Source organism: Mobula hypostoma, chromosome 10 (assembly GCF_963921235.1).
Source record: "Mobula hypostoma chromosome 10, sMobHyp1.1, whole genome shotgun sequence".
Classification (NCBI taxonomy): domain Eukaryota; kingdom Metazoa; phylum Chordata; class Chondrichthyes; order Myliobatiformes; family Myliobatidae; genus Mobula; species Mobula hypostoma.
Window position 1 is genome coordinate 4,426,176 of NC_086106.1, and position 21,067 is coordinate 4,447,242.

General features: G+C 50.0%; 1 protein-coding gene across 1 annotated transcript in view; it reads right to left on the reverse strand.

Annotated features, from left to right (window-relative positions):
• Positions 1-557: 557 nt before the first annotated feature.
• The window catches only part of prkd2 (protein kinase D2), a 158,554-nt gene continuing 138,044 nt past the window's right edge, over positions 558-21,067 (reverse strand). The window contains exons 13-18 of the mRNA XM_063059919.1: positions 18,594-18,700; positions 17,777-17,938; positions 13,116-13,214; positions 10,088-10,355; positions 9,186-9,271; positions 558-5,750 (exon numbers count right to left, since the gene is read on the reverse strand). Of these exons, the coding sequence (XP_062915989.1) occupies positions 5,541-5,750; positions 9,186-9,271; positions 10,088-10,355; positions 13,116-13,214; positions 17,777-17,938; positions 18,594-18,700 (932 nt within the window). The 3' untranslated portion in view covers positions 558-5,540. The remainder of the gene's footprint in view (positions 5,751-9,185; positions 9,272-10,087; positions 10,356-13,115; positions 13,215-17,776; positions 17,939-18,593; positions 18,701-21,067) is intronic.

Below are 21,067 nucleotides of genomic sequence, written 5' to 3' on the forward strand. Positions count from 1 at the left end.
TCGTCTGGTGGTGGTGGGGCGGCTACTGCCATTATTAACTGGAAGAGAGTTGTAACCGTAGTCAGTTCCATCATGGAAACTAGCCTCCATAGTATCCAGGACATCTTCAGGAAGCAGTGCCTCAGAAAGATGGCGTCAGTCACCCAGGTCCTGCCCTCTTCTCATTGTTAGTGTCCGGGAGGAGGTACAGGAGCCTGAAGACACACACTCAACGATTCAGGATCAGCTTCTTCCCCTCTGCCATCCGATTTCTGAATGGACATTGAACCCATGGACACTACCCCTCAATACTTTTTAGCTCCCACTTTTGCACTACTTTTTAAATTTAACTATTTAATATATTTACTTACTGTGACTCACAGTTTTTAATAGGCATTGTGATCTTATATATTGCATTGATCTGCTGCTGCGAAGTTAACAAATTTCACGACACCCGCCGGTGACCTTAAACCTGGTTCTGAGGAGCTACAGCCAGAATCCTTCAGCTGATGGAAACACGGGACAGCCGCCACCGGAGCACGACAGAAAATCTGACAATCGAGCATGGATGTGTTGAAAATCATCTTTATTGAACAGGTCAAAGTACGTTTTCTACAAATAAAACAAAGCTGAACGATATCCGGAGACTCAGCAGACAGAAACTGAGATACAGAGGCTGGAATGGGCAAATCTTCACACACACACACACACTCACACACACACACACACTCATTTACACAGTCACACCCACACACACTCACACATTCGCCCATAGAAATATTCACTCCCAAACACACACACTTGCTCACAGATACACACATCGACGCATTTGTTCACAGACACAGACAGACAGAGACACGCACACACACGCCAGTAACGAGTCTACGACTGAAGGAGCCGCCAGCAGGTTTTTGCCAACCTTACCCTGACAACCTTTTGGAGTGGATTGTGGAAAATCACCCGGGATCCCCCCCCCCCCCCGTCCCCGCTCTCCAATGATCCTTTTCCCAAACCAATCTCGGCCGAGATGAACTGCGACGCCTTCCGCAGTCAAGTGGCCCACTGAGGCTGGCTCCCCGGACACAGCCCCTTGGGAGCCATCCGGCTTGGCAGCTCACGCCGCTGTGCCTGGGGAGGAAGGGGAGCGTGGGGTGTACGCGTGTCCTTGTGCTCTCACACTCTCTGGTAACCTGGTGCCTGACAATCTTACAGACGCCCCTGTCAAACCACTCGATATGGTAGTACTGAAATGGATGTCATCAAAAGCACATGACGCTGGTAGGAATGGTGGAGGGAGCGAAAGAAAGCTTGCTCCATCCTCTGATAGTATGTTCATTCAGCGGCCACTTTATTAGGTACCCCTGCTCGTTAGTGCAAATATCCAATCAGCCAATCACGTGGCAGCAACTCAAAGCATAAAAGCATGCGGACACGGTCAAGAGGTTCAGTTGTTGTTCAGGCCAAACGTCAGAATGTGATCAAAGTGGCTTTGGCCGTGGAATGATTGTTGGTGCCAGATGGGGTGGTTTGAGTATCTCAGAAACTGCTCATCTCCTGGGATTTTCACGCACAACAGTCTCTGGAACAGGGGTTCCCAACCTATTTTTATGCGGCGGACCCCTACCATTAAATGAGGGGTCCGTGGACCCCGGCTGGGAACTCCTGCTTTAGAGTTTGCAGAGAACAATGGTGTGGAAAAATAAGAAACATCCAGTGAGCAGCAGTTCTGTGGGTGAAAACACCCAGAGAGGTCAGAGGAGAATGGCCAGACTGGTTCAAGCTGACAGGAACGTGACAGTAACTCAGATAACCACACGTTACAACAGTGGTGTGCAGAAGAGCGTCTCTGAATGCACGATTCATTTTCCTTGAAGTCGACGGGCCAGAGCAGCAGAAGACCATGAACATACACTCAGTGGCCACTTTATTAGGTACAGGAGGTCCTCATAAAGGGGCTACTGAGTGTCTGCGGACCACTAACTTTAATAATATTGTGGGAGATTGTTTGGAAGTACAGGTGAGCATCAGAAGCTGGGGAGAGCCTGCACTGGGAAACTCTGTTGACCCATCAGGGGTGCCACGGTAGCATAGTGGTTAGCACAACCACTTTATGGCACCAGCGATGACAGATCCAGGGTTCGATTCCCGCTGCTTGTGCATTCTCGCTGCGGCCAAGTAGGTTTCCTCCGGGTGCTCTGGTTTCCTCCCACATTCCAAAGACCTGCTGGTCAGTAGGCTGATTGGTCATTGTAAATTGTCCTGTGATTCGGCTAGGGTAAAATTAGACCATAAGATATAGGAGCTGAAGTAGGCCATTCGGCCCATCGAGTCTGCTCCGTAAAATTGGTGGGTTGCTGGGTGGTGCGGTGTGTTGGGTATCTCCCGATTAAAACAAAAAGACCCATGTTTGATAGCAGTTAGCAAAATTTGCGTTTGCTCACCTGGCTTGCTGCCCATCACCGACACAAAAGCAAACGTTACAGAGTAGTCACTTGCGTTGGGAACGCAGCAGCCAATCTCCCGCGAGCAACTAATGAAATGACGAGCTGCTGGTTGAGGTTTCAGAGTGGTGGGGATGATCCTATTGCCCTTTCTTCACAGTGTTTACGCTGGGACCTTATCTGCCCACCTCAGAGAATGCAGGTCCTTTACACAGAGAGTGGCCGGCGTGTAGAACGCCCTGCCAGGGGCGGCGGCCGACGCAGATACAGATACACTGGGGGCGGGGGCATTTAAATTGGCAGCAATGTGGGAGGGGAGGGTTGGATTGATTTCAGAGTAGATTGAAATGTGGGCATCACATTGTGGGCCGAAGGGCCTGTACTCTGCTGGACTGTTCTGGGTTCTGGGATTCAGAGTAAACTTAAGCTAGGTGGGCCAGGCCGCAGCTGAGGGGAGGTCAGGGCCCCACCTCAGGACAGAAAGAGGCTTGGTTTAATGTCCAATGTAAAAGATGGGTTCTCTGACCAAGTAGGTCTTCCCTAATATTCTTGTGGGTTTTTAATTAATTGATTAATTTATTGGTGGAATTGACCCTTCACGCTCTTTGAGCTGCGCCGCCCAGCTTTTCCTGATTTAACCCTAGCCTAATCATGGGACAACTTACAACCTACCAACCGGTACGTCTTTGGACTGTGGGAGGAAACCAGAGCACCCGGAGGAAACCCATGCGGTCATGGGGAGAATGTCCAAACTCCTTACAGGCAGCGGCGGGAATTGAACCCGGGTCGCTGGACTGTAAGGAGAGATACAACAACGAAACAGGCTCTTCGGCCCAACAAGTATCACCTGCCCATTCGTAGTAATCTCCTCCTATACTTCCCACCTTCTCATCTACCCCCACCCCCAGAGTTTTCAACGCCCACTCCAGGAGTGACTTACAGTGCCCAGCTGACCCACCCACCCCCAGGCCTCTGGGACGCGGGAGGACCGCAGGGCTTACGTGCAAACTCCGCACAGACATCGCCGGAGGTCAGAATCGGACCCGGGTCTCTGGTGCGAAGAGGCAGCGTCTCTACCCGCTGCGCCGCCGTGCTGGGGAACCATTAGAGTCCCCATCGGTTGGCCTGGAGAGCAAAAGATGAGGCTCACTGCAGCCTCTCTTCACGTGTTCCTGGCGACGTGTGGGGACCGACTGGCGGTCACGACGTGCCCCCCCGAGCCGGTGGTAGGCATTGGGGAATCGTTCTGGGTCAGCTCCTGAAGGACAGTGACTTGCCAGAGCATGGTTTCAAGCCCTTGTACCTTCTGCCTGATGGGAGGGCGGAGAAGAGAGGACACCTCAGTTATAATACCACTTGCCCGCATTCATCCCATTGCTCGAGAATCTTGGACCTTGGATGTCAGAGGTGGTTTTTCACTGAACAGAAAGAGCTGGGTGAGTGCAACGCACTGGCAGCGGTGATGGTACAGGCAGATACATTAGGGGCATTTGGGGACCTTTGCTATGGCTTGCATGGTGGGAGGGGGTTTGAAAGTGCTTCTGCTGGTGAGTGGTGGGAGGGGGAAGAGGAGGGTCCTGTTTCTGTTCCTGCTTGTGCCTGGGGGGGGGGTGGTTACTGACGTTACTGTCATTCATTCTCTAGGGTGTCTTGTTGCTTGGTTGTCTGTGAAGAGTAACAATTTCAGGTTGTATACATTCTCCGATAGTAAATCGAACCACTTGAAAAGAGACTCTTAGATTGGCACATGGATAATGTCAAAATGGAGGGCTATGCCGGAGGGAAGGGTTAGATTGACCTCAGAGATTACAGCACATCACTGTGGGCCGAAGGGCCTGTACTGCACTGTAATCTCTCTCCAGGCCTCCTCTGTCCACGTACATCCAAAACGCCATTGTACCTGCCTCTAACCGTCTCCTCTAGCGCATACACAGTGTCTGCACAACGGTCGTGCAGCCCAGGTACCAGCCATCCCCGTCACAAATAAATTAAAAAAAAAACATGAAGAAATTTCCCCCAGGGTGGGGTCCCACTTCCCATCACAGGCCATTAACCACCAAATCCTACTGGCAGCAACGAAAATCTCAGTTTGCTTTCATGTCTCAGGTTTGTACAATGTGATATAAATATAGAAATCTATCAGGAAACATGGCAGATATACAGTGCGAAAGCACTTCCTTTGTGGTTGTGGAGTTCCTAAGGCAGCTGGGGTCTACATGTGTCTTGTACTGTAGGATCTACCGTTTACTAAGAACTTCCCTCCCTCACGACCTCTCAATCCCATTCCAATCAGTTCTTGGGAGGTTGTACGTGACCAGGGAACTCTGCCTTTCCTCTACACGCCGCCCAGAAAAGTACCCTTCCTTCCCTCGAGCACGGTAAGGCTCCACGCCACATCAAAGGCCGGCGCGAGTTTGGGTCAAGATGGGGGCTGCATCCCAACTTCACCGTCAACCGAGCTTTCCGATAGAACGGGAAAGGAGGGGAGAAGAACGCGGGGTACAAGAGAGGAAGTAACATCGTACAAGTTCTCCCTCCCGCCCCTCACAACCGCTGCGGCCCTCCGAACCCCGCTGAGGGAGTGAGCTATGAGCAGGCATTGGGCTGAAACTCGGTGGCGGTGCAGAGTATCCCCCCGAGGAGCACTGTTTGGATCGAGGCTCGTGTTGGCGAGGAGTTACGGTGCGGGGAACAAGGAAGGAGGGGTTCTTGCTTGTACTAACCATAATTTACGTAAAAATACAACAAAAACCAAATAGCTTATGGCCACTCTCTGAGAAGGCATCGTTCTGTAACAGATCTCCCGGGAGAGGTCTTGTCCGCATAAGATGGGAGGCAAGAGAAGGTCAGATTTCCACAGGCCTGCTTCAGGAATCTTGTGTTTGTGTCCATACATCCACCATGATACAATCTCGCCTACTTGGGAACAGACAGATTCGCTCAAAGTTACGGCAAGGACTTTGTCTAGGTCCAAGAGCTGCCTCGTCAGGAGGGAGGTATTTTGATCGTCGAGCCTCGATGCCGTCTCCGATCTGCGGCCGATTTCTCAGGTGCGGAGCGGAGGGTGGAGGGGGCGGGATGAGGGGACATTTCGCAGGTGGCCAAGCGGTCATTACAGTCCTACAGGATGCTGACTCTCTCACTGAGCCCCTGTCCGTCCTCTTCCCTCCAGCTGGCGGCGGGCGGCAGGCGGCTGGCCTTGTGGGGCTGGTACTGCAGCGAGCGGCTGAGGGCGAACGTCTCCCAGCGCAAGTCGTCGCTCTCGTGGGTCAGGTACCTCTCCCCCATTTTGCACTCCAGCTCTCGCAGATCCAGCCAGGTTTGGTGGTCCTGGGTTGGGAGAGAGAGAGAGAGAGAGAGAGAGAGGAGGGGGTTGTCAGAGATCAGAAAAGGTGGCCAGTTACCGGGGAGATTCTGTAAGTGGTTTACTATCGTTACGTGTACCAAGATACATGGAAACCGAGAGTCGGGCAGCATGGCAGCGTAGCGTCGTGTGTGTAGTGACGAGTTATAACTCGTTTCAATGTCACCACAGTATTTGAGCAGAAAACAACCTCTCCCTCAATGTCGCAAAAACAAAGGAGCTGGTTGTGGATTACAGGAGGAATGGAAACGGGCTAACCCCTATTGACATCAATAGATCTGGGGTTGAGAGGGTGAACAGCTTTAAGTTCCTCGGCATCCACATCACCGAGGATCTCACATGGTCTGTACACACCAGTTGTGTGGTGAAAAAGGCACAACAGCGCCTCTTTCACCTCAGATGGTTGAGGAAGTTTGGTATGGGCCCCCAAATCCTAAGAACTTTCTATGGGGGCACAATTGAGAGCATCCTGACTGGCTGCATCACTGCCTGGTATGCGAACTGTACTTCCCCCAATCGCAGGACTCTGCAGAGAATGGTGCGGACAGCCCAGCGCATCTGTAGATGTGAACTTCCCACTATTCTGGACATCTACAAAGACAGGTGCGTAAAAAGGGCCCGAAGGATCATTGGGGACCCGAGTCATCCCAACCACAAACTGTTCCAGCAGCTACTGTCTGGGAAATGGTACCACAGCATAAAAGCCAGGACCAACAGGCTCCGGGACAGCTTCTTCCACCAGGCCATCAGACTGATTAACTCACACTGATACAATTGTATTTCTATGTTATACTGACTGTCCTGTTGTACATACTATTCATTACTAATTACTATAAATTGCACATTTAGATGGAGACGAAAGGTAAAGATTTTTACTCCTTGTGTATGTGAAGGATGTAAGTAATAAAGTCAATTCAATTCAATCCCAACTGGTCCATCAGCACAGTAACCATACTGGAGTCACCATTATACAAAAACCTACCCCTGACATCTCCTCTGTTCCTACTTTCAGGGGTAAATTTTTTACGGAAAGTGGTGAGTGCGTGGAATGGGCTTTCCGCAGCGGTGGTGGAAGTGGATACGATAGGGTCTTTTAAGAGACTCCTGGATAGGTACATGGAGCTTAGAAAAATAGAGGGCTGTGGGTAAGCCTAGGTAGTTCTAAAGTAAGTACATGTTCGGCACAGCTTTGTGGGCCAAAGGGCCTGTATTGTGCTGTAGGGTTTCAATGTTTCTATGTGTCAAAAGGTCTCAGGGGACACACAGGGAGCAAGGACAGAAAGGGGTTGCTAATACACAGATTCATACAACTGGAAACACACAAACACACACCATGCCCAACTGTTGTCGCGAAAAGACTAGTGAGGACCAATAACTAGCAACCAGGGATGTGGATTGTGCTAATGTGGTAACAGGGAATTGCAAAGAGTCACAGAGTGCAGAAGTGACACACCAAAGCTACAGGAACTTCACTAATGATGTTGTAGTTAGTCAGCACCCACAGTTGTAACCGAAAATTGGATTGATTGATTTATTTACAGAGCAGAATAGGCTTCTGGCCCTTGGAGCCACATCGCCCAGCCAACCCCCAATTTAATCTGACCCTTTCATGGGACATTAACCAACTAACCTACTAGTCAGTGTCGGTGGTGAAGAGGGCAAATGCAATGTTGGCATTCATTTCTAGAGGAATAGAGTATATGAGCAGGAATGTGATGTTGAGGCTCTATAAGGCGCTGGTAAGGCCTCACTTGGAGTACTGTGGACAGTTTTGGTCTCCTTATTTAGGAAAGGATGTGCTGACATTGGAGAGGGTACAGAGAAGATTCACTAGAGTGATTCCGGGAATGAGAAGGTTAACCTATGAGGAATGTTTGTCCGCTCTTGGACTGTATTCCTTGGAATTTAGAAGAATGAGGGGAGACCTCATAGAAACATTTCGAATGTTAAAAGGCATGGACAGAGTGGATGTGGCAAAGTTGTTTCCCATGATGGGGGAGTCTAGTACGAGAGGGCATGACTTAAGGATTGAAGGGTGCCCATTCAGAACAGAAATGCGAAGAAATTCTTTTAGCCAGAGGGTGGTGAATCTATGGAATTTGTTGCCACAGGCGGCAGTGGAGGCCAAGTCATTGGGTGTATTTGATGGAGAATGGATGTGAAATCACAGAGGAACATCTGGAGAAATTTCTGAAACGCCTGTCCGCTGCTGTCGTTACTTCGTGGTCGGGAATCTTTCGGAGGGTAGGCCTCAAAATTCCCAGCCTTGCCTGCTTTTGGCGACCGAGAAGGAGGTCGAATGGTTCGGACAGAGATGGCGCTCAGTACTCGGCGTCGGAGAGCTGATCAGAGCTCGAAGTTTTCGGATGACTCAGAGTCGGATTGTGGTCGGGCATGGCAGGGAGAGTTTTTCTTCCTTCTCCCCTCTGCGTGAGATGTGGGACATTTGAGAGACTTTGAACTTTACTGTGCTCATGGACTTTATCATCAAGTTATGGTATTGTTGCACTGTTGTAACTATATGTTATAATTATGTGGTTTTGTCAGTTTTTTCAGTCTTGGTCTGTCCTGTGTTTTTGTGATATCACACCGGAGGAATATTGTATCATTTCTTAATGCATGCATTACTAACTGACAATAAAAGAACATTATGTGTCTTCATAATCATATTTAAGGCAGAGATTGATAGGTATCTGAGTAGCCAGGGCATCAAAGGTTATGGTGAGAAGGCAGGGGAGTGGAACTAAATGGGAGAATGGATCAGCTCATGATAAAATGGCGGAGCAGACTCGATGGGCCAAATGGCCGACTTCTGCTCCTTTGTCTTATGGTCTTATGGTCAGTACGCCTTTGGACTGTGGGAGGAAACCAGAGCACCCGGAGGAAACCCACGCGGTCATGGGGAGAAGGCAGAAACTCCATACAGACAGGTAACTCCTTACTTTTGATAGCCTTAGAACAGTGGGGTAGAAGCTGTCCTTTGAGTCCAGTAGCACGTCCTTTCAGGTTTCTACATCTCCTACCTGACAGAAAGCCCCATCTGAGATCGTCCCATTTTGGCCACGTCTCTCCAAGCCTTTCTGATCCATGCACCTGTCCAAAGCTCTCTCTACCACCTCTGCTAAGAATGTAGTGTCGACAGGCTCTGTCAGCCAAGAGCTGTAATGTCAGTTCAGGACCGGTGACAGGATCGCCCCCACCCAGGTTACACCAGCATTGACCAGAAGGTGGATGGGAGGTGGGAGGGGGAGGTTCCAGGTGTGCTTGACCGCAAAGTCACACACCCGGGGCAGCGGAGGCGATGGGCCCAGGCCTGGCAGGGTGGCGTTGAACCCAGAACGTCTGGGCTCGGCGTTACCACTGGCCTGACGGCTTCTCAACCAACACGTCCAGGACGTTACCTGCAGGAAAGGGTGGCTTAAGGACTTGTCCACACTGTATCGCTTCCTCATCTTCACTTGCAGCATATTGTTGATCAGGTCGATGCCTGAAGGACAGAACAGATCACGACAGGTCAGAAAACTGCAGAAAGTCTGAAGAGGTGCCGGGAATGTCCCAGGACAGGAACGGTTGTGTTTGGTACAGTACTGAGCAAAACTCTTAGGCATAAACTGTATATAGAATCCTAAGACTTTTGCACAGTACTGTAGTAATTTTATGTATTGCATTGTACTGCTGCCACAAATAAACAAATTTCATGACATTGTGAGTGATGATAAACCTAATTCTGATCTGGGTCTCTATTGTGGACTGAGAGTGGGAAGGGGGCAGGGAGAGGGGAATCATGGTTGGGAAAAGGGGAAGGGAGAGGGGAGGAAGCAGGAAGCACCAGAGAGACATTCTGTAATGATCAATAAACCAATTGTTTGGAATCGAGTGGGCTTGCCTGGTGTCTCAGGGCTGGGTGAGTCTGCACCTGTACCACCCCCCTCCCCCTGGCACTCCTTCTCTGCCACCTGTCCCACACCCCTCCCGCGGTGCTCCACCCTCACCATTCCCAACATCTTTTGCTCCTGCCAGATTTACAAACTCACTCTCCACTCCACGTTGACAAATACAGTACTGTGCAAAAGTCTTAGGCACCCGAGCTGTATATATGTGCCTAAGGGCTTTGCACAGTGCTGTACGAGGGTAAATTCTCCTTCGTACTGTCTCATCACCCCTCCTAAAGCACAGACAGCATGGGTTAGATACTCCTTTCCACCGCTGCTGCCTGACCTGCTGAGCTCCTGCAGCACTGACCGTGTGTTGCTCAGGGAAACAGCGGGGGTGGTTCGGGTCCGATACGGAGACGGTAACGTACCTTCATGTGAGATCTCCCTCCAGGGGTTGGGGGGATACATGAAGGCAGCGTTCTGGATCTGGTCATTGATGTCTTCGTCCTCGTTGAAGGGGAACGTGCCGCTGAGGCTGACGTACATGATCACCCCGACTGACCACATGTCCAGCGAGCGGTTGTAGCCTTTGTTCAGCAGCACCTCGGGCGCGAGGTAGGCCGGCGTCCCCACCACCGACCGACGGAACGACTTCTCCCCGATGATGCGCGCAAAGCCAAAGTCGCAGAGCTTCACCTGAGAGCCGGGAGTCATGCCAAGGTGGTGTGGGTGGGGGGGGGTATTGTGGGGAGGGGGAGGGGGGGAGAGAGAGAGAGAGAGGGGGGGAGAGGGGGGAGAGAGAGGGGGAGAGGGGGAGAGAGAGGGGGAGAGAGGAGAGGGGGAGGGGGGACAGAGAGGGGGGAGAGGGGGAGAGTGAGAGGGGAGAGAGAGGGGGAGAGAGAGGGGGAGAGAGAGGGGGAGAGAGAGGGGGAGAGAGAGGGGGAGAGAGGGGGAGAGAGGGGGAGAGAGGGGAGAGAAGGGGAGAGGGGGGAGAGGGGGAGAGGGGGGAGAGGGGGGAGAGAGGGGGAGAGAGGGGGAGAGAGGGGGAGAGAGGGGGGAGAGGGGGGAGGGGGGAGAGGGGGGGAGAGGGGGAGAGGGGGGAGAGGGGGAGAGGGGGAGAGGGGGGAGAGGGGGAGAGGGGGGAGAGAGGGGGAGAGAGGGGAGGGGGGAGAGGGGGAGAGAGGGGAGGGGGAGAGGGGGGAGAAGGGGGAGGGGGGAGAGAGGGGAGGGGGAGGGGGAAGGGGGGAGAGAGAGCATAGACAGAAGGGAGAGGGAAGAAAGGAGAGAGCAGGAGGAGGTGAGAGGGAAGGAGAGAGAGCAGGGGTGAGGAGACATTAGAAAGGAGTGAGGGTGGGTGGCAAAGAGAGAGAGCAAGTCAGTATGTGTGAGTGTGTGTTTGTGCGAGGGAGAGAACGAGTGTGAAATACACGGAGATTAACAGACACCCTAGTTTGTAATCACCTGAGATTACAGTGACAGCTACAAACATAGAACAGCTGATAAGATTCGATCACTGAAAATACCCTGTCCCAGTTTTAAACGGGGCCATTATCTCCTGCAAGGTTTTAATTCCAGGATTCTATTTGTAGTTGCGTTTTCTCTAATCAGGCTTCAACACCCAAGTGAACCAGGCAGAGAGAATCTGCACACCTTTCGAGTTCCTGACCCACTTCTGAAACTGGGGGCCACAGATTCTAGTCATTTCCAATAAAGAGGGTCCCAACAGGAATCTTCTCCCAGCCCTGCTCTGGGGTACAACTGGGGAGTGAGGTGAGCTTGGCTAAGATCCAATTGCTTCACTCTCCTCTTGTGTCTGGGACACTCAGTGGCCAGGATCCCTACGCCATTGGAGAACCTTTCTGACCCTGGGGCTGCAGAGGATCGCCACTGTCCGCGGTAGTTTCTCCCAGGGGCAGGACCCATCTAAGAGACAGTTAGGTTTCTGTAAAGAAAAGGAGTGACAGGTATGTGGAGTTGAGATTACAATCAGGTCCATCACCTTAGCAGGGGTGGAGAACCTGTGGCACTGGTGCCCAGAATGGCACGCACAAGAATTCTGTTGGCGTGCTGCGTGCAGTGCCGCCCCTCAACTCTTTAAACCCCGCCCACGATAAAATGATACACTACGATTATTTTTACGCCCAAATGAAGCAGCGAGTGGCTTTTTACAACCCAAAAAGCAGTGAGACGTTTCCATTGGAAACACCTCACTCCGTCTTGAGCCAGTGAGATGATTCTGAGAACTTGTGACGTTGGCTGATACTTTTTGAAGAGGTGGCAGACCTGGTGTACACATCAGTATTTGGGTAGTAAATGGTTATAGTAACAACACAGTTTATAAATGCAATTGTATTTTAAAAGATTAGTAATTTTTGAAGAGATTTTTCAGGATATTCCATTTACGTCAGTGTCTCTGTTACACTTTTATTCGTACCCAGACAATGAATACACATTTGATGTTGTGGTGTTCACCGAGCTCGGCAATTCACTTGCAGATGCTTCATCACCAGTCGATGAGACTTCCTCAGTGCACAGTTGTTGGTGTTCCTCTCTGGGGAGTGCTCGTGCTCTTTATAGCTCTACAACACCCCCACCCCCCCGCGTTTGCTTGCCTTGGTCCTGATTGGCTACCCCATCAGCTGACCTTTGAATTCCATTGGACATTTCTTTGGCTCTTTGGGACTCGTAGATGGCATCTATTTTGATATGTTTGCTTTCTCTCCTGATAACTCTGTAAAGAGATCGAAATAGGTGCCATCTATGAACCCCTAAAAGCCAAAGAAACACCAGCCAATAGAATTCAAAGGTCAATTGAAGGGGTAGCCAATCAGGACAGAGGTAAGCAAACAGGGGCCTGTATAAACGTGAGCACTCCTAGAGAGAAACTCCAACAACTACCTGGGCGACCAATATTCACCATCATCCTCATAAATACACAAAAATAAGAAACAGGGCAACCATTTTCCATAAAAATGTCCATAACTATTGTTACTCATTCATTAAGCAGTAATAACCTCTGCTCAAAATTACAGGAGAAAGATTAGTTCTTTTAGAAGATTATTATTGCGTACATTCTCAATGAGTTTCGCCACACCCGCCTTATGGAATGGTGCAGGTTGCTGGTTCACTCCAGTTATAAACTGGTATCACGAGTTTCAACAGCCCTACCGTTTAGCCTGGGCGTTACCCTGGCTACCTCACCCAACCGGGCTTCAGACTCCATTTCTCCCCTGGGCCTCCCGACGGTTATTCAACTCACAGAGGGAGTTCATCTAGCACCCACTGATTCTTCTACAGCCAAACACCCGGCCGACAAATACTCCGAGGGCCATTCGACTCCGGTATTGAGTGGATAGAGTGCCCGGTTTTTGGGTGGGAGGATTGGAACCAAACCAGTCTGAGGAACCCAAGATGGAGCAGTGATAAGCCGCCATCTTGGTCACCGCGGCTACCCACCTGGGGAAAGGGATCGGCTGATGCCAGAAGCACATTCTCCGGCTTGAGGTCGCAGTGAACGATGTTCTTGAAGTGCAGGTGGCGGAGAGCAACCAAGATCTGTGGGAGTGAGAGGTACCGCCTTGTTAAGGAGCTGCCTCAAGGAGGAGTCGAGGTATAACGGGGAGAGGGGGAGAGAGGGAGAGAGAGAGAGAGAGGGGGGAGAGAGAGAGAGAGAGAGAGAGAGAGAGAGAGAGAGAGAGAGAGAGAGAGAGAGGGGGAAAGAGAGAGAGAGATAGATAGAGATATAGAGATAGAGATAGAGAGGGGGAAAGAGAGAGAGAGATAGAGAGACCGAGAGAGAGAGAGAGAGAGAGAATGGGATTTAATGTGGAAATACAAAACCCTGGGAGCGACCAGATCAAACATCCTGCTTCCCAGCTCACAGGCAAAAAGATGCTGGAGGAACTCAGCAAGTAGCACTGGTGACCTTAAGATGTAGGAGTAGAATTAGGCCATTCAGCTCATCGAGTCTGCTGCACCATTCCATCATGGCTGATTTATTTTCCCTCTCAGCCCCAATCTCCTGCCTTCTCCCTGATAAAAATCTGGCACCCTGACTAATCAAGAACCTATCAATCTCTAAATATACCCAATGATTTGGCCGCCATCGCCATCTGTGGCAATAAGTTCCACAGATTCACTACCCTCTGGCCAAGCAAATTCCTCATCTCTTTTCTTTTGTTTTCTGAGGCCGTGCACTGCCACTATTGGGAGGAGGGAGGGAAGGAATTGTGTCACCATTGGATGAAAGAAACTGTCAGTGTTTTGGGTTGAAAAGCTGCATCAAGGTTGAGAGAGGAGAGGCAAGATGGCCAGCAGAGAGGAGGAGGAGGAGGGGAATGGTGAGAAAGGATTCTGAGGTGACTGGGATCTGAGATGACAGGAGGGCAGTGCCAGGTTTGGGAAATGGGTGGAGCAGGAGATTAAGATGGTGGCATCTTTGGTCAAAGGTTACTAAACCTCTACATAGGCATCTCTTCGGGGCTTGCTTCCGCCCCAGAGTTTCGGGTTTGGGGGTGGTGGGGGGGGGGAGCGAGATTCCACAGAGGCCGCTTCCGTCGCAGGTGAGGCAGGGTGAGGAGGCGCGTAGAGCAAGAGTCGGCGCTCTCTGATAATCGAGTGCTTCTTCGTCCACTTTCAATATCTTGGCCAGGAGGCTGCGGAGTTAACGCACTCTCTCAGAGAGACTTAGGGAACATCCTCTGATCTTTCCATTGCCCACCAGCTCAGGATGGAGTCTGCTTCCAGTGTCTGATATAGAGCATACGAACAACAGAATTGGCCCAATGTAACCAAGAATAAGCAGAGGAGAGGTGGGGCGGAATCTACTGAATATTGAAAGGCCTAGATAGAGGACACAGTCCAGCAGAGGCACAAACCCATGATCCCCTGGGATTGATGGCTGCCCTCTACTAGATAGAGTGGGTATGGAAAGAATGTTTCCTATAGTGTGAAAGTCTGGGATCAGAGGCCACAGCCTTAGAATAGAAGTGTGCAGAACAGAGGTGAGGAGGAATTTCTTTAGCCAGAGGATAAAGGTCAAGAGGCCAAGTATACTTAAAGGGGAAGGTTGATAGGTTCTTGATTAGTCAGGGTGTCAAAGGTTACCGGGAGAATGGGGTTGAGAGAGATAATAAATCAGCCATGATGGAACGGTGGAGCAGACTTGATGGGCTGAATGGCCTTGTCTAATGCTCTTGTACAATGTGTTGATGTTGGCTTGTGAGAGGGCAATAACGTTGCTTTGCTTCCCTGCCGGATCTTTGAAGGATTGCGTGAAATCTGAATTGGTGACATCTCATAATCCGCTTTTTGCAGCAGTTCAGCACAGGACATAAAAATGATTGTAAATTAAACAAATATCTACACAAATATAGCAAAAGAGGACCAAGGACGAAGTGTCCGTGGCTTCATGGACCTTCTGAAGTATGATGGAGGAGGAGAAGAAACCTGCTCCTAAAGCTTTCAAAGTGCATTTATTATCAACGCAAACACGAGGGAATCTGAAGATGCTGGAATTTCGAGCAACGCACATCAAAGTTGCTGGTGAACGCAGCAGGCCAGGCAGCATCTCCAGGAAGAGGTACAGTCGACGTTTCAGGCCGAGACCCTTCGTCAGTCCGGAAACGTCGACTGTACCTCTTCCTAGAGATGCTGCCTGGCCTGCTGCGTTCACCAGCAACTTTTGTGTGTGTTGCTTTTATTATCAAAGTATGTCGACTGTATGCAGCCTTCAGATTTGTCTCCTCGCTGGCAGACACAAAACAAAGAAACCCAAAAGAACCCCGTTATAAAAAAGACCAACAAGCACCCAATGCCCAGAGAAAGAGAGAGGAGGGAGAAATGCGCCTCGATTTGGTGCTTGTTGTGTTTGGTTTGCTAGCATTTGGTGTTGTCTTCCGAACAATGTAGGCATGCTATGTGGACAGTAGAAAGTGTAGCTACCCCCCCAGCACATCCCCGAGTGTGTCGGCTGGTTGTTAACACAAACGATACAGTTCACTGTACGTTTCGACGTGCAAGTGCGAGGCATTGCAGTTCAGTAGGACCAACCACGGTGAGTCTTACACAGAGAATAATAGGGTAGAACAAAGGGATACAGGTACATAATTCACTGAAAGTGGTGTCACAGGTAGATAGGGTCATAAAAAAAGCTTTCAGCACATTGGCCTTCATAAATCAAGGAACTGAGTACGGGAGTTGCGATGTTATATTGAAGTTGTGCAAGACACTGGTGAGGCATAATTTGGAGTACTGTGTGCAGTTTTGGTCACCTACCGACAGGAAAGATGTCAGTAAGGTTGAAAGAGTTCAGAGAAAATTTGCAAGGATGTTGCCAGGTCTGGAGGAAAAATTCAATAGGTTAGGACTTTATTCCTTGGAACGTAGAAGACTGAGAGGAGATTTTACGGAGGTATGCAAAATTATGTGGGGCATAGACAGGGTAAATGCAAGTAGGTTTTTTCTACTGAGGTTGGTTGGGACTACAACTGGAGTTCATGGGTTGAGGGTGAAAGGTGAAAAGTTTAAGAGGAACATGGGGGAAACTTCTTCACTCAGAAGGTGATGAGAGTGTGGAACCAGCTGCCAGCACAAGTGGTGCATGCAAGCTCGATTTCAATGTTTAAGAGGAGTTTGGAAGGGAGGAGTAGAGGGCTATGGTCCTGGTGCAGGTCGATGGGAGTAGACACGCTATAAGCGGTTCGGCATGGACTTGATGGGCTGAAGGGCCTGTTTCTGCACTTTTCTATGACTCTAGGAGACAAGACTGAATCAGGCTCCTGCACCTCCTCCTTGATGGCTCTAATGAGAAGAGGGAATGTCCTGGATGGTTAGGATCCTTCATTGTAGATGCCAAGAGTTTTGAAGTTCCTGCTTTGATTAACAAGTTTTGGGAGTACTTAACAGAGACGGGGCAGTGTAGAGTAGACCTCAGACTGTGCAGGCAGAACGAAGATGATGCTAACAGTGAGTAGGCAAATTCATGGCAGATGCAATTTAATGTGGATAAATGTGAGGTTATCCACTTTGGTGGCGAGAACAGGAAAACAGATTATTATCTGAATGGTGGCTGATTAGGAAAAGGGGAGGTGCAACGAGACCTGGGTGTCATTGTACACCAGTCATTGAAAGTGGGCATGCAGGTACAGCAAGTGAAAAAGGCGAATGGTATGCTGGCATTCATAGCAAGAGGATTCGAGTACAGGAGCAGGGAGGTACTACTGCAGTTGTACAAGGCCTTGGTGAGACCACACCTGGAGTATTGTGTGCAGTTTTGGTCCCCTAATCTGAGCAAAGACATCCTTGCCATAGAGGGAGTACAAAGAAGGTTCACCAGATTGATTCCTGGGATGGCAGGACTTTCATATGATGAAAGACTGGATCGGCTAGGCTTATACTCACTGGAATTTAGAAGATTGAGGGGGGATCTTATTGAACTGTATAAAATCCTAAAGGGATTGGACAGGCTAGATGCAGGAAGATTGTTCCCGATGTTGGGGAAGTCCAGAACAACGGGTCACACTTTGAGGATAAAGGGGAAGCCTTTTAGGACCGAGATGAGGAAAAACTTCTTCACACAGAGAGTGGTGAATCTGTGTAATTCTCTGCCACAGGAAACAGTTGAGGCCAGTTCATTGGCTATATTTAAGAGGGAGTTAGATATGGCCCTTGTGGCTAGAGGAATCGGGGGTATAGGGGGAAGGCAGGTACAGGGTTCTGAGTTGGATGATCAGCCATGATCATACTGAATGGCGGTGCAGGCTCGAAGGGCCAAATGGCCTACTCCTGCACCTATTTTCTATGTTTCTATGTTTATCACCGTTGTCTGTATTTTGCCCCTGAGATAGTGAGGCAGAATCATGGCAGTGGTGAGTGTAACATATTATGGAACCAGTGGCTGGGGTTCATTTCCTGCCACTGTCTGCGAGGAGTTTGTACGCTCTCCCCGTGACCGCACTGGTTTCCCCGGGTGCTCCAGTTTCCTCCCACAGTCCAAAGACGTACCAGTTGGCAGGCGAATTGGTCAGGTGACGTAATTGGGCGACATGGGCTCGTTGGGGCGGAAGGGCCTTAAACCGTGCTGACTCCCTCGACAACTGAGAGGAAGGGCCAATTACCTGTGTGATCATGAACTTGGTGATCCTCTCTGGCAGTCGCCCCTTCTCACTGGACAGGATCATCTCCAGCATGTCTCCGTGCAGCTTCTCCATGACGACAAAGACCTTCTCGGGCGTCTCGAACATGCATTCCAGGTTGACCACTCCAGAGTGACACAGGCCCTGCAGGAGGAGGAGGAGAAAGGCATTGGTCAGACCACACTTGGGAGTACTATGAGCAGTTTTGGGCCCCTTACCTAATGAGCTTCACGAGAAGGTCTCGGCAACAAAAGGGTTACTGTATGAGGAGTGTTTGATGGCTCTGGGCCTGTACTCACAGGAGTTTAGAAGAACAAGGTGGGGGATCTCATTGCAACCCATCGAATATTGCAAGACTTAGATAGGATGGATGTGGAGAGGATGTTTCCTATGGTGGGGGAGTCTAGCACCACAGAGCATGATCTCAGAATACTAGACCCTTTAGAAAAGCGATGAGGAGGAATTTCTTCAGCCAGAGAGTGGTGAATCTGTGGAAATCTTTGCCACAAATGGCTGTGAAGGCCATTGGGTATGTTTAAAGCAGAGGTTTATTTCTTGATTAGCAAGGGCATCAAAGGTAACGGGGATAAGGCTGGAGAATGGAGTTGGGAAGGTTAATAAATCAGCCATGATAGAACAGTGCAGAAGACTCGATGGGCCGAATTCCCTAATTCTGCTCTGATACCTTGTGGCCTCACGTATAGTGCAGACACCCTACCCCCCCGTCAACACGCCACCGCCCATCTCGATGAGGGAGGGTTTACGGCGGGACCGGGCAACCTGCTCGCGCTCAGCTGACCTGGAGGATGGCCACCTCGTTGCGGAGCTGGCTCTCCTGTTTCGTCGGGAATCGCAGCTTGTCGATCACCTTGATGGCCACATCCCGGCTGGACTCTCGGTGCTTGCCTGGAAATGAAGAGCAAAGGCATCGACCTGAGAAGGGAGGCCACTCAGCCCATCGGGCCCTGTGCTAGCTGTTTGCAAGACTCATCCAATGTACTGGAGTCCCATCACCATAACAGACCGTGTCCTGTTGACAATTTATGTTCTGTCCATATATTAATACCACCTCCTTGCTCATTCTCCTAAGCGGGTGCTCGATTCAAAATTCAAGTTCATTTATCAAACATATATCAAAACATACGGTACTGTGCAAACTTCTAAGGCGCATGTCTGTAGCAAGGGTGGCTAAAACTTTTGCACGGTACTGTAGCAATTTTATGAATTGCACTGTACTGCTACCACAAAAAAAAACAAATTTCATGATGTGTGAGTGATGATAAACCTGATTCTGATCTGGGTCTCTATTGTGGACTGAGAGTGGGAAGGGGACAGGGAGAGGGGAATCATGGTTGGGAAAAGGGGAAGGGAGAGGGGAGGGAGCGGGAAGCACCAGAGAGACATTCTGTAATGATCAATAAACTAGTTGTTTGGAATCAAATTGCCTTGCCTGCTGTCTCAGGGCTGGGTGTGTCTGCAAACGCACCTGCCCCTGCCCCTGGCACTCCTCCTCTGCCACCTGTCCCACACCCCTCCCGTGGCGCTCCACCCTCACCATTCCCAACATCCTCTGCTCCCGCTAGATTTACAAACTTGCTTTCCACTCCACATTGACAAATACAGCACTGTGCAAAAGTCTTAACACATCTATATAATCAGGGTGCCTAAGACTTTTGGGCGGGACTGCAGTGAAATGCATCATTAGCGTTAACGAGCAAGACACCCAAGGCAGTGCTGGGAGCAGCCCACAAGTGTCACCAACATCGTGTACCCACAATGCTCAGCAGGACAACTCAGAACATAACGGCAGCAGAACAAGCCCCATTCCTCCCTCCCACTCACGCGCACACACCCTCCTTTAATCCCAGCCAACTCAGATTCATGTCTTCAGGCACTGGGCTTCAACTCGCACAGACTCGATTCCAGACAACGGACCTCGACCTCTGGACTTCTGTTTCGACCTTTGGGCCTCGATCCCAGGACGGTCTGCATAGACTCAATGGGCCAAATGGCCAGTTTCCATGAATCTATGACTTTTCCCTTCAATTACTTATCCAATTCCCTCTCGAAAAGAAACCACAAATCGTATCCCCTCCCTCCTTCAACTCAAGAGATCTCTGAGCTATCTTTGACAGAGGACATCTGAAAAGATGTCCAGACACTATATTGGAAACACACAGGAACTCTCAGGTACGAAAACACGAGGAAATCTGCAGATGCTGGAATTTCAAGCAACACACATCAAAGTTGCTGGTGAACGCAGCAGGCCAGGCAGCATCTCTAGGAAGAGGTACAGTCGACGTTTCGGGCCGAGACCCTTCGTCAGGACTAACTGAAGGAAGAGCTAGTAAGAGATTTGGAAGTGGGAGGGGGAGGGGGAGATCCAAAATGATAGGAGAAGACAGGAGGGGGAGGGATGGAGCCAAGAGCTGGACAGGTGATAGACAAAGGGGATATGAGAGGATCATGGGACAGGAGGCCCAGGGAGAAAGAAAAGGGGGAGGGGGAAAGCCCAGAGGATGGGCAAGGAGTATAGTGAGAGGGACAGAGGGAGAAAAAGGAGAGAGAGAGAGAAAGAATGTGTGTATATAAATAAATAAATAATGGATGGGATACGAGGGGTAGGTGGGGCATTAGCGGAAGTTTGAGAAGTCAATGTTCATGCCATCAGGTTGGAGGCTCAGGTCTTTTGGCCTCAGTACCAGTGGTGCTGGAGTGGGATCACCAATACCTTTGAACAGAAAATCCTACAAAAGGTAGTGGATTCAGCCCAGCACATCATGGATAAATCCCTCCCAACCATCGAACACATCTACAAGAAATACTGTTGCAGGAGAACAGCATCTGTCATCAGAGATTCCCACCACCCAGGCCATGCTCTTTTCTCGCTGCTGCCATCAGGTAGAAGGTACTGGAGCCTCAGGACCCACACCATCAGATTCAAGAACAGTTACTACCCCCTCAGTGATCAGGCTCTTGAACAAAAGGGGATAACTACACTCACTTGCCCATCCACTGAGATGTTCCCACAGTGAATGATCTCACTTTAAGGACTCTTTATCTCATGTTCTCGTTATTTATTGCTATTTATTTATATTTGCACTTGCACAGTTTGTTGTCTTCTGCACTCTTGTTGGTCTTTCATAGATCCTGTTTACAGTTACTATTCTATAGGTTTGTTGAGTATGCCCAGAGGAAATGTATGTCAGGGTTGTATGTGGTGATATGTATACACTTCTGATGATAAAATTTCCTTTGAGCTTTGGTGCTGCA